Here is a 20,106-nt window from a genome sequence, read left to right on the forward strand (position 1 = left end):
TCCCGTTCTTAATCCTTGTTGTTCATCTGACAGGGATATAATACTATTTATTTTGTTTGTTATTATTTTTGTTGTTAGTTTTAATCTTGTACTCAGTAGGCTTATGCCTCTGTAATTCTTCGGCTATTCTTCTTGAAGCCAATATTTGTACAGGTATTATATCTAATGATTTTAACTCTACGAGTCAGTTTAATTCCTGCTCTTCAACTTCAATCAATTATCTAAATCTAGATCTAGATCTAGATCTAAATCCTAGAAGAAAGTGCTTCAACAAAAAACAAGGTAATCCTTGCAGCACTTTCACCAATGCGTCATATTCTATTAAAGGAATATCTGGAAAAGGTACCAAGAGAAAACAGAAATATCAACACTAATGAAATTCATTTTCGAGAAGAAGAAATGAAAAAAGCATAACATAGTTTTACAGGGTAAAAATATTGTAGATAAAGTTCTATTACAAAAAAAAACTGAAAATAAAAGAAAAATCTCGTTTACATGACACACGAGAAAGATTGATGCTTTTTGTGTGAGACAGTCGGAAGAGATAGAGATGGAAAATTTCCAATATAGTATTTTCAATAAACACAATTATTTGCGTATTATTGCTCGGCAAAATGCGTATCATCAACCACCATTAGGTTAATGGAACGCAAATCACAAATCTCGGGTTTACCTACTTTATGCCAATCCTTTTTATTTAATGTGAAATTTGAAATAGCTTCGGTAAATCTGAGTTATAACAAATATTGCTTAGGTGCATATCATTACCGTTCTTATCCCTACTTTGACCCTTATTCAGTCTTCATCTTATGATATCGACGTCCATGATTCGGCCCATCTCTTTAGAGGTCTGCCTACTAATCTTCTGATGGTTGGTTTCTTCTTGAATTCTTGTTTCAACAGCCGATCCTCCCCCAATCTCTCGACGTATGTCTTCCACTCTCGTCTTCTTATTCATCTGACTACATCTGTTATCTGGTCGTAGTACTGTCGTTCCTGCGTTTTACATATACGCTTCAGCGGGATATGAATTTATCATATAACGCGCACAAACTTCTGGAGATTCTTGCAGGCTTGTTGGATAATTAAAGCTCATAACTTTACTTATGTAATAAACTTTGTCTTGGCGATATATATCTTCATATTGAACTGTTCTGCCACTTGCTTGAATCTGAAAAGCATCCGTCGTAGATTGTCTTCGTCTTCTGTCAGGAGGACAATATCATCTGCGTAGCAAACCATTCAGAGCTCGTTGCTTCCTATCGTGTATATCTTTCCTGCAGTTTTGACTTAGTTTATTATGCGGTCTAGGACAAGGTTGGAACGCAATTAACTTAGAGTGTCACCTTGTCTAATTCCTGCTGCTATTGGAATGTCGTCAGTGAGTTGTCGTTCTGTATTCTTGTAGAGTTTAGTGAGTTAATTGAATGTGAACAAGGAAAACCATGTTTTAACCTTTCAAAAAGGTTTGACTAACACCCAATCAAATAGATTGGTGAAATGCGCAAAGGACAAATAAGGATCATTACCTGAGGGTTAGCTCATCGATTTCGAGTTACGCATCGGAAAAGGAAGAAATGTCTAAAATATAGTCAAGAACAGTTGCAAGAATTGCAATATTCTGCCGTGCTTTAAGAAGACATCACTTCATAAAGAAGAGAGTTGTGATCATGGATGGTTCAGGTATTTCACCTTATCACAATTAGAAATTGAAGGCAATGATTTATTCTACAAGTATTACATAAGAAATTCTCCTAATAAACTGGAATATAAATCAAAAAAGGAATTGGAAGATAATGTTTTGGTCTGGTGTGCCATATCAGAAGCAGGCATTTCATGACTTATGTCGTACATGTGAAGGATGAGGCGTTGAAGGTATATATTTATACAAAGGGGATTGTTTGATTTTATTAATACACATGATTCCAATGACGAAATAGTATTTTGGTCCTATCTAGTTTCTTATCCCTATGCCAGGACAACCAGAGATTGGTTAGAAGCTCACGACACCATTTGTACTGAAAGAAGATAATCCCCAAATGTTCCTCAAGCTCACACTATTGAGGAGGACGGCCTAAAGGTTTGACTAATTCCCAATCAAAAAGATTGATAGAATACGGAAAAGACAAATAACGATCATCATCTCGAAGGTTAGCTCGTCGATTTCAAGTTTCCTACATGACCATTATTCGAAAACCGAAGAGAAAGGGAAAAAAAGAAATGTCCAAAATTAACAAGAAGAACAATTACAAATATTGCAATATGCTGCCGTGCATTAAGAAGACATCACTTCATAAAGAACAGAGTTGTGATCATGGATGGTGGATGATTGATTCTACCAGTATTACATTGGAAATTTTCCTAATAAAATGAAATGTAAATCAAGAAAGGGATTGGAAGATAAAGTTTTGGGGCAGAGCGTTGGAGGTATATATTTATATAAAGGGGATCATTTAATTTCATTAATACACATTATTCCAATGAAGAAATAGTATTTTGGTCCTATCTAGTCTCTTATCCCTACGCCTAGACAACCAGAGATTGGTTAGAAGCTCACGACACACCATTTGTATTGAAAGAAGATAATTCTCAAAATGTTCCTCAGGCTCGCACTATTGAAGAGTTTTGGGACATATCGAGTAGAAAAGTGTATGATAAATGTTGGGAAGCCGAAAATGAGCAACAGTTTCAACGTAGAATATTTGAGAAAAATCACGAAATTGACAATCATAAATAAATAAATATTAAATAAAAATTACACGCAACTGAAGAAAATGACCCTTTGAGCACTCGTTTGATTTAACTTGTTTTTCTTGTTAACTATATGTTAAGAATAAAGTGTCGATTAAATGAATTGTTAACATTATTTTGTTGTTTCAAAATTTCCGAAAACTTGTGTTAACGTCTTTTAGTTTTACCCTGCCAACAGCCTGGGATAAGTCAACAAAGCATAGGAAGGCCGGCTTATTAAACTTTATAAGTCTTTCTTCAATTTATCATAGTCTCAATCAATTGTTTAGTAGTTTATCATCAAATAACAATAATTTAACACACCAGAGAAATTAGTTAAACGGAATTTCATTAAAATTCAATTTTCTGAGTCATGTTTCAAAAATGTTTTATGTAGTTTTACTATTTTTCGTGAAAGTATATTTTTAAATAAATGAAGACATCATCATCAATACATTAGATTGATTTTATATTCAATAAATAATTTTTTAGTGAATTAATCATAATATCAACGTACAACCTTGTATTTCCGTTCGATATAGAGTCTAATCTTCCCTATAAATAACTTATACTTAACAAGAAATTGTTTTTATAACACGCAATAAAACCAATATTCAAACGTCAACATAAGCTTCCACTAACTTCGAGTCATAATTTTATCAAAATAATCCAGAGCTCTGGAAAACCCAATATAATTTATAGAGCTAAAATTAAATTAGGAAGCTTTGAACGATTTCAAATAATTTAGTAGAAATATTACAGTCGAATAAATCAGTTTATTAAATTTATTGCGTGTGTTAAAAGTTAAAAGCACATGCACTAACAAATTTGTCTGCCACTAATAAGCATGAAACTCCATCAACTCAACAATATGAAAGCAAAAAATAAAAATCGACTCACTTCTTTTAGATATTCAGAGTATAAGTGCAGTTCAAGAAAACATGATAGGACCCGAAGAAATAGATCGCTAAAACGGCGCTCCTATAGCTTGACGTCGCGGCGACCAACTATTTTCCGAACATTTTAGGGGTTTGCGCCATGCTTAATTTCCAGAATTGCAGCCGTGGAGAGGGATGGTGTGCGAGCGCATGCTTAAAGTGGACGTCAATAATTTGATTGTCACTTCAATGTAACCACTGACCTATTATTTTTAGATTATACGCCTTGTATAAATATTCATGAATGATAACTTTTATTATTATAGTCTTTCAAGTCTTGTTGAAGAGTTTTTTCCCCTTAGATGTCGGTTGAAAGTTTGGGGACGAACGTAATACAATTTGAAAACAGTTTGAAAAACTCTGACAAACTAATAAATCAAATCAACCAAATATAACCGTAAACGTTGACTTAATACACCATGAACCTGGGCGTGTCAGATACCTTTCTGAGTGAAGATGATAATAATAAAAATATTAATATTGATAATTTTTTAAGATTAATAAGAATACAGGAACAATAAGAAAAAAGAATAAAATCACCTATGAAATCCGAACTAAATACAGGCAACTTAGTCTTAGGCCAGGGCACTTACGAAAAAAAAGGTTTTTGGTGACAAAATTGATAGTAGAAAAAAACACCAAAAAATCGGTACAAATTTTGTTTTTTGCGTTTTGCGCTGAACCTATTCAAGACTCGTCTTTGTTACTATGGAAAATATTGTAGAGAATTGAAAAATCTTCAAAATTAGCTTTTATAAATTAAATTTCGATAATTGGTTGCTTAGATAATTTAACCGAAAGGAGAAACAATTTTTTAAATTGTTCATAATTTGTCTAATTTTATATATAAAAGTTTCTTATTGTAAAGATGGGACCTGTGGCCCCAATAGTTTTTGTAAAATGGCAATTAAACCATAGGAGACCTTTTTTTTCAAAGGGCTATTCTTGCTCACCGAATGGTCCTATCATTATTTGGAAAGTCGCGTTGGAAAGAAGAAGAGTTGAACTAAAAATCCCCCACCTCAGTTTTTGGATTTTTTCTTGACATTAAAAAAGTGTTCAATTTATTGTTTTTTTGAACATTTTATATAAATATCGTAATACCAATGTCATATTCGGAAAGCTGGCGGTTTCAGCTACATTAAGAAAAAAAATTTTTGGTCAATTTGAGGCGAAGCTAGACATTTTTGTTAAATTCACTGCGGCTTTGTTTTTCAATATTAAGGAATGTTTTTTGCGTCATTTTGTTGGGGAAGCTTGAAATTTTATCAATTAAAGTTTCAATAATCTATTATGGAAAATGTTCATTTGGTAGCAGTATAAATGACACTGTTTTTCTCCGCGTGAGGATAACGAAAAGAAGCAAAGACGGCGCGCTCAAAAATGTTCCGACAGACTTCACATCTGCGGAGTGAATTTAAAAAAAAGTTTAACTTCGCCCAAAATTAAACTGCCAGCTTTATAAATTTTTTTACCCCTTATTTGAACACTAAAAAAATTCCAAGAGCTGAGTTGAGAGATTTTTAGTTTAACTATTCTTCTTTCCAACGCAACTCTCCAAATGATGATAGGACCATCCAGTGAGCAAGTATGGCCCTTTGAAAAAGAGGGTCTCCTATGGTTTAATTATCACTCGCAAAAACTATTAGGGCTACAGTTCCAATCTTTGGAGCATTGATCAAGTACATAGAGATCTCGGTTTTCAGTGAATAAGAAACCTTTATATTTAAAATTAAACAAATTATAAACAATTTGAAAAATTTAAAATTTTCTCCTTTCGGTTAAATTATCTAAGCAACAAATTATCGATTTGTTAGTGTTCTTATTGTTTAAAAAAATAACGCATTGACAAAAAATACTGAATTTTATGCACATATTTTTATTTAACCCCTAGAACACGATGGCGTTGTTTTTTTTTTTCAATATTAATTTTGTCACGTAATTTCGTAAATGCCCTGGCTTATCTAGACATACAGTACCTGCTCTAACGTACTCTTTTGGTATCCTATTACCCCATAAACAAGGTGGAAGGGACTTGATGGACCTTCACTCTCGACAAGTGATAAAACACTCCTCAACCTCGTATTGCTAGTCTATTTTTATTTAGTTATTTTTATTTTCCCTTTTTATGTTTTTACAAGATTTTGTACAAAATTTATAACTATTTTTTTTGACAATGAAGCATTTCTCTTTCTCTTTCTCAATAAACTTCAAACAGATAGTGGTACTCTCTTTCCAGAGACTGAAGGCTTCTTGATGGCTAACCAGGATGAAGTTAAAGATCCGAAAACTCACTCCGATGTCAGCAAATATCTGACACCATTCAACATAGTATCTGCTTGTAGTGTGCTAGCTTATACTGACTGTCTACACCGACATAATTAAATGTTAAACATCATCCAACAGAAACAACAAGTTCGATGTTCTGAATACTTATAAACCGTATTACAATTGCCCGCCGTAGAAGGTGCTTGAAAATGATAGTTTCAGACTTTACTACGATAGATTCAGTCCTTCTCGTTAAATACCGAATACCTATAACGTTCTCAATCATATCTTCTGTTTCTCATTTCTATGGAAGGCATAAATCATACCAATCCCTAAACCAGGGAAAACTACTGAAGAGGCTACATCTTACATAAGTTACTGATAAAGAAAATGAAATCGATTCTAAAAGCCAGTTGACAAATAACCAACCATAAATTTGGATCTAAACATGTCCCCCTAGAACGAGTCTATCACGTCACGAATATAAAGAATGTTGTCTTTTCTTATTCCTAAGATCATCTCAATGTATTGGCTCAACCTCTAATGAGACCTCTCACCCTGCCAAAGCTGAAGAGGCATCTTCCGTGTGATCCGCCTGAAAGATTTCAGTGTCGTATTGTTTTTATGTTATCCCTAAATCAAACTATATTTATTTATTGAAAAGAAATTACCACTAGGCAATTTTCCTAATTTATATATTACTATTAACCATTTGCACATTGGGAATTTTACATATGACAAATAAAAAGAGATTTTTGAAAAAACGTATTCCAAGTAAATCAGTTTATCATCGACGTTTCAAGAACGAGTAGAAGAGGCTACAGGTGTATGCGTAAGAACTGTAAGGAAAATTAAATCAAAGATGAAAAAATAGAAGAAGGTCAACGGGAAACGTTGTCAACTCCAAATAAAAAGATAGTGAAACATTCAAACCTCACAATGGATAATGCTGATTTGGCTATTTCACGAAGGTGCATAGTTAATTTCCATATCACAGAAAAAAGAATTCCTACGCTCAGGGGAATTCATAGAAATATCATTAACGATATGGCATATCAGGGTTGCAAGAGACTTGGATTTCGATGGAGGAAGGTGAAAACGAACAGAAAAATATTAATAGAGGGCCAGCCCATTCGATTCCTGAGAAAAGATTTCTTAAAAAAAATGCGGACCTACAGAGAAGAGGGTCGACCTATTATTTACATAGATGAAACTAATATTCATGTTACACACACGCACCAAAAAGGCTGGAGTGATAATACCGAGGATGGTCTTAAAAAAACTGTGGGCAACGTTTAATCATAATACATGCAGGTGGAGAAAATAGATTTGTACCTAATGCTTATACAAGATGGAAATTGAATTGCAATACAGGTGATTATCATAATGAGATGGATTTTGATAATTATAAGAAATGGGTATCAGAACAGTTGATTCCGAATTTGCCGCCAAAGAGCGTTGTGGTTATCTATAATGCACCTCATCATAATAAACAAATCGACAAAATGCCAACGACATTGACCAAAAAGCCGAGATGCAATTATGGTTCTCAGAGAGAAATATTCCATTTAATAAAACGATGCTGAAACCTGAATTATATGCCCCCATAAAGAACTATAAGCCAAGATATAAGCGGTATGAAATAGATCAGCTTTTTCTAGCAGCAAATCATAACGTTGTGTGACTACAACCATATCTTCCGGATTTGAATCCAATCGAATCGGATGTATCTTTTAATTTCAACGATGTTATGCAACATTGCGACGATTTTTTCAAAGAATTTTCTCCAGAGCAGTGGAAATCTCTTAGCAAAAGAGCGAAGAAATTTGAGGACGATTTCATGACGAATGAACCCATAATAGGCATATAATATATATAATATGTAGATAATCTGGTTATTGATTTAAATGATGAGGATAGCGACACTGAATCAGAACAGGAAGATGAAGATTGTAATCTATCCGTAAAAGAAGAGCTACCTGACAAAAACCAATCTGAGAATGTGCCAACAGTGGGTGAAAAGTCGTATTATAATCTATAGGCAGTAGTACTCAAAGAATTCTTAAAAATTGTTAAATAATCATTTAATCATTAAATAATCATCAATTTAAAGGTTATCCATTTTTCCCAAATACTTGCTCAAAATCCGTTATGTTTTAATCCACAACTTTTATTTAAATGAATTTTGACTGGGATTACAATATAGAACATTCAAATTTGTTTCGACGTTGATTCAGGTACTGCATTCAATCAACGGTTTCGACTAAAATTCTTCTCTCGATTGTACTTCCCGGTGAAAGGGTGAAGTCGGTCTTTGTCGCACACTAACGTTATCGTTTGCGCATCTCAGAGGCAAAGCTATGCTGGTCAATCTGTAACAGGGTACTTAAGGAAATTCCAGAATTTTCAACACTTTGTGATTAAGTTAAAAGTATCTTACATTTTTTAAACAATAAGTGAATGATTCAGACCAATTACAAGCGCATCATCCAGCTTCAGGCAAGAAAGGAGGCGTTTTCACATTAATCCAAACAGTCAGCACTAGATGGATCTCGTTATTAGATTTACTGGATCGGTTTGTTAAATTGTCGGGCTCTGTATAGCCACCAAAAGCCAATAACGAAAATATGCCTGTTTTGATGGGAGCGTAGAGTAATTCGAGACCTGACTACTCTTCTTTTAAAGGAGATCTCTATAGAATATTATGTTACGCCCAACTTAACAATTCCTGTTTTTACTTTACTTCATCAGCTTACTGATCAATTAACGACATTAACACCACTCTTAACGGTGCCCATTGAAAATAATTTTGGTATTCCAGCGGCATAATGGAGGATTTTTCATAGATCTATGAAATGCCGTGTTGAAAAATCTATTCGCGTTATTATGAAAGGAGTCAAACAAATTTGAAGGAAAGTGTATTAATACCTTTAACTACGCTCTAACACAAGGTCACCTAATGATGCAATTTTTTACATTGTATTCCAAGTGTAGCTCTAATCTTCTCCCATAATAAACTTTTGTACGATACAAATTTCGTACTTTGTGTATTGTAAACACATTAATAATTACGCGAAAATTCAATTTTTTATTTATTATCGCTATTAATTATAAAAACAAACAAAATGCTGAAGAAAATTATCATAAATTGTAGTTATTTATAAAACTTACAGGATGTATTAAAACACAAACAAACATTTCTTAATAAATAAACGGTTCTATCACCTAAACCATAAAATTTATCGAATTGAACAATAGTATTTTTTTTTAAAATAGTCATTCTGCTATCTTTAGAGTGTACAGGTTGTCCCTATAAAAGTTACGGATTGTTAAGCATTGGACATGAACTGCCCCTGGCCATCAGATAGTAGTGTAGAATTATTTATTCCATCAAAACAATACATAGACATACGTAATCATCCTTTGAAAATTCCTAATGTTCGAATATGCAGGGTGATTCATTAAGAATGTCCAATCTCTGAACTGTAGATTCGAGACCTCAAAATATGATGATTCTGCTCAACATGCCTTATGCAAATATTGCTAGTTTCCGAGTTCAAAGTTTAAATTTAAATTTTGATTTTCACAATAATTTTTTGTTTTCCCAATTTCTCTTTGAAAATTGGCAATTTTATGTTTTTTGGCATGAGGAATCATAATTTGCACTCTAATTTAACATTGCTAATAGAGGGCGCTAGTTACACTTGTTTGTGTTAATTAAATCAAAGTAAACTTTTTTTGGGCTAAACTTACAACTAAAATAATAAAAAAAATATTAAAAAGCATTAAATTCTACAAAAAAAAGTTACTCTTCTTTGATTCGTGTAACTCAATCGGTTATCGAGTTATTTGCTTCTAAAAAGTACAATAAATTTTAATTTTTTCATAAAAGATTTTTATTGTTCCTCAAATATGTAACAATAACAAATTTGTAAACAGAAATGAAAAACTTCAAAGCAAATGCTCAAAATGCTCACCATTTACTTCAATACACTTTATGATCCGCTTTCGTAAAGATCTCTTAATACCCAAATCGAAGGCAACCCAATTACAAACTGTACAGAAATCCTTACAACCGCTTAGGTGAAACGAGGTCTTTACGCTCTAAAACTGAGCACGGTACTACAAAAAAAAATCACTGCCGATGAAGAAGATGAAATTTGAAATTATGTTACGGTGAATCCAGATATCAGTACTCGCCGATTAAGTCTGCAAACAGGTATAAGCCAATCATCTATTTTTAGAATACTAAAGAAGGAAAAATTGCATCCATATCATTACACTCCTGATCAGCATTTATTACCTCAAGATTTACCTAAGCGTCTACAACAAACCTAACCTAACCTAACCCAGATTTTCTGGATACAATTCTTTTTACTGATGATGCAACATTTACCAGACGAGGAATATTTAATTATAAAAATAATCATTTGTGGAATTTGTAAAATCCACATGCTATGAGGGAAACACATTTTCATCACGAGTTTAAGATATTATTTGGTGTGGTGTAATATGTGGGTATTTAATAGGTCCTTTTGAACTGCCAACCAATTTAAATGGACCTCTTTATTTAGATTTTCTTCAAAAACATTTACACGAATTACTAGAGGATATACCTCTCGCTTTAAGACAACATATGTGGTTTTTGCACGATGGAGCACCACCACATTATTCTTCACAAGTTCGTCAATACTTAAACGAACAGTTTCCGAATCGATGGATTGGTCGTGGAAGTGAATTTACTTGGCCACCAAGAGGCCCTGATTTAAATCCTTTGAATTTTTCAATTTGGTCTCAAATGAAGACATTAGTTTACAAAAAAAATTACTCCTCTTCCATAACTGCGACGGAAAATAGAAGAAGCCGCGGATGTAATTAAAAATAATAGACAAGGATTATTTGATATTAAGAGGGTCTTTACGAAAGCGGATCATAAAGTGTATTGAAGTAAATGGTGAGCATTTTGAGCATTTGCTTTGAAGTTTTTTATTTTTGTTTACAAATTTGTTATTGTTACATATTTAAGGAATAATAAAATTTTTTATGAAAAAATTAAAATTTATTGAACTTTTTAGAAGCAAATAAATGCTAAAAAACGTAAAATTGCCAATTTTCAAAAAGAAATTGTGAAAACATAAAAAATTATTGCGAAAATAAAAATTTAAATTTAAACTTTGAACACCCCGTATCTCGGAAACTAGCAATATTTGCATGAAGCATGTTGAGCAGAATCATCATATTTTGAGATCTAGAATCTACAGTTCATAGATTAGACATTCTTAATGAATCGCCCGTATAATTTAGAAAATATACTCGAATATAAGTTATGATTTCGCAGCTTAAATGTCTATAACTAGGGGTCGTATAAGGAATTTTTTTTATATCATAGCATTATTTTAACGTCATCGACTCTCTCCAGAAATTTTTGGCATTAATTCTCAAAATACCCTATATATGATACAAATAATCCCTGTACTTGAAATTCAAACCGAAAGATGACATTTGAAATACGATTGCCAAGCTTGTTAAGTTAAAAAACGGTCCGAGAGGGAATAACTAAGAAACCTTATTCCTCCTTGAAAAATAAATTAAAAGAGAATTATTAAAATATTCTAGTAAATAATGGAAAAAATCAGCTAGCTGTAAGTCAAGGGAAAAGTCGTCAACTGATATGATTTAGTAGGTGATAGATGCTGTTGTGTTACACCTTTCAAGGTACCAGCTACCAAAATTTCCACTAACATCAATTTTCATTTACAGTAGTATATAAACGATCATCAGGTAAATTTTTAGATGAGAGGAAATCGCTAAAAATATAAATTTTTTTCCATGATCAAGCAGACAGCTGACGTATAATCCACTATGTTATGGTCAGCTGACTTTGTTTTTCTTTCAAAATACTAGATAAAATATAATATGACAAATTTTCATATGAGAGGAAATTACTGAAAAAACTTTTTTTTCCTCCATGTGAGGGAGGCTGCCACTGCCCGCCCTACCCCCGGAGTGTTCGCGAGAGAATAAATCCCTGATGCATTTTACGAAGTTTCGATTGGGAGGGACTTGGTCATGAAAATCTGTCACTGGCTCCTGGACTATTAGCTTGTATGTACCGTAAAATTTTTCTAATTTAAAAATAGAACATCCTAAACTCGTCTGACTTGTTTTTATTTGTATATTGTATTTATGTATTCACCGATTTATGTATTCACCGTTTTACATACTTGCCAATCGTATTTCAAATTTCACCTTTCAGTTTAAATTTCATATATAAGGAATCATTGTATTTCGAGACTTAATGCGTAAAAATTCTGGAATGAGTAGAAGACACTAAAATAATGCTGTAGCATAAAAAAATTTCCTCACCCGAATCCAATTTTCTGATTCATAAGCATTTAAGTTGCGAAATCAGAACTTATATTGGAGTATATTTTCTAAATTATACATTCGAACATTAAGAATTTTCAAAGGATGATTACGTATGTCCATGAGGTCTTGAATAAGAAGACATATGTGGAAAAACTCGCCAAAGTGCCGCACTGGATGTGCTACTGAATTTGAAACCACTGAATCTGCACATAAAACTATGGGCATACCAGGATACTAATGGAGATAGAGAATATGGCGGATACAGTAGACAAAGGTATGTTGAAACAACGCACCGACTACACTACCGCCAGACTGACTTTTGATATAGACTTGAACATCCTCATACCAACGAGAGAGGACTGGGAAGAGAACCCAGGAACAGTAAGTAACCCGATCTTCACGAACTGGTCCGTAAAGGACGAACGGACGGGAGCGGGAGTATACTCTGAAGTTCTGGGAATAAGGGAATCTTTGAAGCTTAGAAATGGCTGCAACATACTGCAGGCCGAGCTGCGGGCAATAGAACAAGCCGCGGAACTAATCTGATGCAGAGATGAAACGGTGCGTGTCATCACAATCTACACGGATAGCCGAGCGGCTCTGAGATCACTATCGTCTACGTCAGTGAGATCTTGGTCAGTGGTGAGCTGTTGCGAAGCCCTATCATGGATTCGTGACCGTAAGGTGAGACTCTGCTGGATACCTGGACACAGCAATGTAGAAGGGAATCAAATGGCAGACAAACTAGCCGAATTGGGAACGACCAGGAGCGGGGAAGAAGCGGTGTGCTTGCCACTACCACCGATCAAATGGCTGAGAGACACGATAGATAGAACATTAGAGGGAGAGCAAGGCAAGAAATAGAGTAACAGAGATGACTGTGTCATCTCACGCTCCTTGTAGCCGGTGCAACAGAAGAGGGAGACAACAGAACTCCTAAGCTATGGGAGGGGTCGTAGCAGTGATTACCGGTCACTGCACAGTAGGCACTAGAGTCAGAAAAATGGGTATCAGATCTCTGTGCAATGAAGAGGAAGAGACAATAGAACACCTAATGTATCACTGCACAGCATTGGCGTCGAAACGACTACAATGCATGGGGAGTGAAACATTGGAATGTCGGGAAGAAGCAGCGGAGCTGGGTGTTAAGGACCTGAATTGCAAACTGGAAAAACTTGGGAAGGGGGCAAGGACCTGGCAACGGAAGAGATAGGGAAGGGGAGAGAAATGGAGCTGACTAAAAAGTCAGCAAGGGCATCACAATGGTACTAAGGCTTCCGAGTGGATCTCGGCTGAAAAGTGGAGATCACCCTGTTACCTAACCTAGTCTACGTATGTCCATGTATTGTTTTTGACGGAATAAATAATTCTACACTAGTATCTGATGGCCAGGGGCGGTTCATGCCGTAGGTTAACAATCCGTAGCTTCAACAGGGACAACCGGTACAAACTAAAGATAGTAAAATAACTTTTAAAAAAAAAATACTCTTTGTTCAACTCAATAATATTTATGGCTTAGGTGATAAAACCGTTTATTCATTGAGAAATGCTTAATTGTGTTCTAATACATCCTGTAAGTTTTATAAATAACTACAATTTAACGAAATGTTTTAATAAAATTGTTCACATTTTATTGTAGGAAGCTAGTCAAAACAAAATTGACTAAATCTGCGAGGTTGTCATGGTGAAGCATTATTTAGACATAAAAATACTTTTAAAAGTAAATATGCTGTAACCGTGATAAAACCCTGGATATACCAGAAACAAATGAATTTTCTAATCCGTTATCTAAGAAATCGACCATGCGAGGGTAACCTAAAGCTCGAAAGAGAAGAAGAGCAAACACAGGATTTGTTTCAAAATGTTGACATTGATACTTCCCTTCATGAAAATAGAAGCACTGAAAACTTAGATGCGTAGAGAAGAATACCAATGCCAATACATTTGCTAAATGAAAATACAATAAGTAATCTTGATACATACTTCCAAATCAACGCTGGAAACTATTGTTCAGAAAAATAAAGTAGTGAAAAAATATAGCCAGCATAATGAAGGAGGATTCGGCGGGAAAAACTAACTGAAAACAGGCAATTGAAAGGAAAAAAACCCCTCCGAAGAGGCAGTAAAGTCTCAACGTGGTAATGTACTTCAAAAGTTTTTTTGGCCCTCTATGAAATAGCGAAAGAAATACCTGCTCTATACCAACATGTCATAAGATATAGAGTATATCAAGCAGAAGTAGAAGCTGCATATATACAGATAGTCCCTTCTTCAAGACAAAATTTTTCACAAAGTGGTCTCCAGACTCCAATTTTGCACCCACATCAACCAATACCTTAGAGAGCTTACATCCCTTCAGGATCATACTCCCATGCTTCCTACTTATCCTCTACTATCACATCCCTATAGTCTCCTGGTACAGAGGCACCAGAGACAGTCAGTGCGCAGTCAGAAGACACCGCATAATTTATTCATAACTCTTCAGTTGGACGAAAATGCGTTCTAGTGTTGTTGTTTTTTAATAAAGAAATTCGGTGCACTCGTCATTTGCGTTGCCCTGCGTATATTGCGTCACATATGTCTCAATGTGCTCCTTGTCTTAGGCGCGTAGGGTCACGCACAACAAAGGTACGTACGTGTTCGATCTTATTCGCTGTGACGTCCAATACACCATTGAATACAATTTCATCAAAGTCACGTTGCTGTTCAGCCGTACGTAAGGTACGGCGTAGTCACGCAGTCTGTTTGTATCTTGTGACTACATTGCGTAGCGCTATGCATTACGTCGACACGCACGTCTACATAGAATATCTGGAAGCGCAAATTGTTCGATGGTTGTTACCTCTAAAAAATAGAAAAATGAATCAAATTCGATTAATGCAGTAATTTTTCAAAAAACGTTTCTTGTAGGCTAATTTATCATTCAATTTAAGTGACAAATGACTACATAAGGCCACACCATATGATATTACTGAAAAAGAAGATATAGGTTATTAGTGTTTATTAATTTATCAAAGTTTGTTTTGAGTTTAATGTTAAATATTTACTAGAAATTGAAACATGATGCCTGTACAAACTAATAACCAATCAGGAATTCCTGATAAAATGTGGCAACCTCCTTTCGTTCAATTTGAAACGACAATGGGGGAATTCGTTGTTGAATTATATTGGAAACATGCGCCGAATACCTGTAGAAATTTTGCAGAATTAGCTCGAAGAGGTTACTACAATAATGTTATTTTCCATAGAATAATACGCGACTTTATGATACAAGGAGGAGACCCCACCGGAACTGGAAAAGGAGGTACATCTATATATGGACAAACTTTTAGAGATGAAATCCATCCAGAATTAAAACATAGTGGTGCTGGGATTCTCTCTATGGCTAATTCTGGACCTGATACTAATGGTTCGCAATTTTTTATTACACTGGCCCCAACCCAGTGGTTAGATGGAAAACATGCCATTTTTGGGAGAATATATTCGGGAATGAATATTATTAATAGAATAGGACTTGTAGCTACTGATAGAAACGATAGACCTGTAGAAGAAATTAAGATAATAAAAGGAAAAGTACTGAAAAGCTGAATATTGTGAGAATTGAAATGTTTAACCTATTGAATGTGTCTTACTAAAAACTGAAATAATGTACCTAATTGTAAGCTTTTTAAGTTTAATCTGTTTTTCAATTTGGTAAGTCAATGATTTGTTTTTTACTTTTGTATGTAATTTGAACATCCTAGACTTTCCTAGGTATGCTGAATTTAGCTAACTATAAATGTAGTGTTACAATTAATTTATGAAGCATTTTTTCCAAATAAAAATAACTGTAACAACCGTACTATATTCTGTAAGTTTGGTATGAATTTAAAGAGAAAAATTAAAGACAAAACATCTCTTTAGCTTCCGTTTTATGTCCTTATTTCTAGCATAAATATATTTATGTTCCTTGTCTATTTTGTACTATACTATCTATGATTTGTTTTTTACTTTTGTTTGAAATTTGAACATTCTAGACTTTCCTAGGTATGCTGAACTTAGGTTACTATAAATGTAGAGTGACAATGAATTTATCAAGTATTTTGTATGTTTGTGGAATTTGAAGCGAAAAATTAAAGTTAAAACATCTCTGTGTCCTTATCCCTATTATATATATATATATATATATATATATATATATATATATATATATATATATATATATATATATATATATATATATATATATTTATGATCATTGCCTATTTTGTACTATAATATAGGTTATTTTTTCAATTTCTTATTTCTTTCTATATCTTTTAGATCTCTTTCAATTAAAATTTTGTTTAAAAGCATATAATATTGACATTTCAACTACTTTAGTCTTTATCAAAATTTGATTTTTCACACTGACAATTTGCATATTTATATTAATCAATAGATTAACTAAATCATTGATATCAAAATTAAAATATAATCAAAATTGAAATATGTATGTTTTAAGAAGAAAAATTAATTTTTCCTTAATTTTTCACATCTCAAAAATATGTAGCAGGCATCTATCACATTATTCATAGTTGTATTTAAATTTATAAAATAGAACTATAAATTTTACTTAAATTATTTAGGTCTTTTTTATCATTTATGGCTTTTTCATTCTTATAAATGTAAACTGTTTCTAAAAATTCTCTTTTTTGTTTGTATTTCATTCTGTTCCAATCTTTATAATTAAATTTATGGTTTTTTTAAAATTTCGTGGTTTGTTAATGCAGTTTTTTTTTATCATAATCACCTTTTGGTCTATTTTCTAAATACTGAGATATCTGCCCTAAATAGACAGTGTCACAGTTAGTGCAAGGTACTTAATATATAATATTACTTCTCTTGTTTTTGTTTTTTTTTTACTTTTGTCTGTATTTGAACATCCTAGAATCTCCTAGGTATACCTACTGAACTTAGGTAACTGTAAATGTAGTGTTTTTTCTCGAACAAAAATTACTGTAACAACTGTACCGTTTTTTGTAAGTTTAATATAAATTTAAAGGTGAAAATTAAAGATAAAACGTCTGTTTAGCTTTCGTTTCATGTCCTTACCCCTTATCTACATATTTTTATTATATTCATTTCCTATTTTTCATTATAATAAATGGCCATATTGCTTAATAGTTCCAGTTAATTAGTGCTCTAAATGGAGAATTTAATTATGTATCTGCATCTTAGGTCTTAAGTTCAAACTGAAGCTAGAACTGTTATTTTGTCTCTTCCCTCCATAACAGAATCAAATTTCACCTTTCAAATAGTGGGATTGGTAAAATATTGAAAAAATTTGAAATTTAGACTAAATTTATATATATTTTTAATCATTATAACTGATTAAGGACAGGATAATAGCACAAGATATTGAAAAATGAGCTTTTTTGGGAAACAATAAAAATGAAAATTCTCTCAATACAATGGTAGAAATTATATATTATTTGAGAAGAAAGCCTCTAAAGAATCTTGAATAAGTATATGGGAAAGCATATCTTAACAAAGAAGAAACGACTGGGTTTTTATTTAGAGAAATGAACTGACTAATTGGCAGAAGCTTACAACTAAACATTCAAAATAAGTTGCTACCCTATAAGATACTTTTAAAATCCATATGGACCTATGAGATTCAACTCTGGGGTACTCTAACATTGAAATCCTCCAAAAGTTTCAGAACATATCCTTTAGAACTATTCTATCCTCCTTAGTTAAAACATCCTAATTACATTTCTTTTCATTTTTGACATAATTGCAGTTATTGGTATTCAGATACTATATGCATCTATTTCCCAAGATAGAACGTCCTAACTTTATAAAAAGCATCTTAAATTTGTTTAAAAAATGATTCTAAGCTAAAAAAAGATGGGTTCTTAAATGTAAAACGTCCTATCCAACACTTACTAAAACAAATCGTCCTAACTTCCAGATAGAATGATATTACTCAAAACCCTTCTGTTCAAAAAGACATATTTATTAATATAAAATGTCCTATCTCATACAGTTAGGACGTTTTAAAGAAAGAAAAAAAGTGGTTTGTACTTTCTGGTAGTGGATGTTAGTGATAAAATAGTTATATATCACAATAAATTATATTGGGGACTTCCTACATCTTCTTTAAAAAGTTTGGAAGTACATTTGGTATGTCTATATAGATATCCAATCCACTGGAAAGGAATTTCTGAATTCGTTATGTCATTAAATTGACAATTACACAGTTTGGTCCTTCAAGCCTTCATATATCGTTCAAATCCGACCCGAAGGACCAGACAGTGTTAAGTAAATTTACTAAATTGTTTCGCGTTAAAACTTCCTACACATTTTTGGTTAAATTACCAAAGAAATTTTTCACACTGTAGTGAACTACATAATTAGAAAGAATCTTAGTATTGAAAAAGGGACACAAAGTTCACAGATAAAGACCAGGAAACAAATAGAAAAAGCAGTGCTTCGTTATCAGAGATTAATTCGTGGATTTTAGTGACAAAATTGTTATATTTCACAATAAATTGTATTGGGGACTTCCTACATCTTTTTTAAAAGGGTTGGAAGTACATTTGGCGTGTTTATATAGGTATCCAATCCACTGGAAAAAAATTTCTGGATTCGTTATGCCATTATATCAACAATTACACTATTTGGTCCTTCGAGCCCTCCATATATCATTCATATCCGGCTCGAAGGACCAGGCAATGTTATTGTAATAAACAGTGTGTTACCCACTATCAGCATGGTTACGATATAAAAAATCGTATTCTTTCAAGCCTTCAATACCATCTGTTGAGATTATTATATTTTAGGTTATATTTTTAACCTTAAAACCAGCATCCAAATAAAATCAACAGCACTGGTATACAGAAACTACTACTTTTAATAAATAAATCCGTAGGCAGCAACTGATCACCATCAATATTGATTTTGAAAACATTCTTGTCTGGGGTAGAATTAATTTGAATGATAAGGCAGCAACACCCAGGCTGCTGTTTTTACAAAGAATGCTGGCACCTCGGCTCAAGATTTGATCCTGTCCTGGACATAAATTATCACCATCTCCGCAAATTCGCTTGCTGGGTGTTGAGGTTGGGAGCAATATGTTCTGGCATAGCCTCCGAATTAGTTAAGGCAGCTTCACAAAGAACTTTGAGTCCTCTTAAAAACATGTTGGGATTATGGATAAGGAACTATGTATTTATGAAAAATAATTGGAAGATTATTTTATTTCTATTACAGTTTCGGCAGTATGTCTTTATAATGTTAAGGATCGGAGAGAACTACTTACAATAATTATTGTACTATGGTTGTCCCTTAACTTAATATATTATGGATTTTTACCATCGATTTTATATTTAAACTTATACCCTGTTTTATGAATTGCTGATCGAAAACCTTTATATCTATTTTTAGGAAATACTAAAATATTAAAGGTTTAAAATATGTTTGCCGGATATTATTAAAATAGAAAAATTCACTTCCAAAATTAAATTAAGCTCGAAAATGTAAAAGTATATCTTAAAAGAGAAGAATTTTTGCACTCAATATTCCCACAAGACCAAAAAGCTATATACTCCGCAACAGCTTCTAATCTTCTACTTGACCCAGATTCCGTCCATCTTTGGAGTATTGTTTTCACATTTGGAGCTCGGTTTCAAATCATACCATGAGGATACTGAGGAGTTCGCCTGCAGACGCCCAGAACGGAATTCCTTTCTTTGGAGAAGGAGAAAATTCCTAAGAAGTAATTTCCGGCAGGAGGCATCAGATTATAAAACTTTTTTAAAATTTCATCTAACTACAA

General features: G+C 33.2%; 2 protein-coding genes across 2 annotated transcripts in view; one reads left to right on the plus strand and one right to left on the minus strand.

Annotated features, from left to right (window-relative positions):
* The window catches only part of LOC130449779 (follistatin-related protein 5-like), a 276,273-nt gene extending 272,496 nt beyond the window's left edge, over window positions 1-3,777 (minus strand). Inside the window, exon 1 of the mRNA XM_056787780.1 lies at window positions 3,631-3,777. The gene's annotated coding sequence lies outside the window, so the exon portion shown is untranslated. The remainder of the gene's footprint in view (window positions 1-3,630) is intronic.
* An 11,278-nt stretch (window positions 3,778-15,055) lies between these two features.
* Window positions 15,056-16,280, plus strand: LOC130449494 (uncharacterized). Its single transcript, XM_056787346.1, has one exon. The coding sequence runs from the start codon at window positions 15,366-15,368 to the stop codon at window positions 15,891-15,893; it is 528 nt and encodes a 175-aa protein (XP_056643324.1). The 5' UTR covers window positions 15,056-15,365; the 3' UTR covers window positions 15,894-16,280.
* Window positions 16,281-20,106: the final 3,826 nt, after the last annotated feature.

This window comes from Diorhabda sublineata, chromosome 10, assembly GCF_026230105.1.
Source record: "Diorhabda sublineata isolate icDioSubl1.1 chromosome 10, icDioSubl1.1, whole genome shotgun sequence".
Lineage (NCBI taxonomy): Eukaryota > Metazoa > Arthropoda > Insecta > Coleoptera > Chrysomelidae > Diorhabda > Diorhabda sublineata.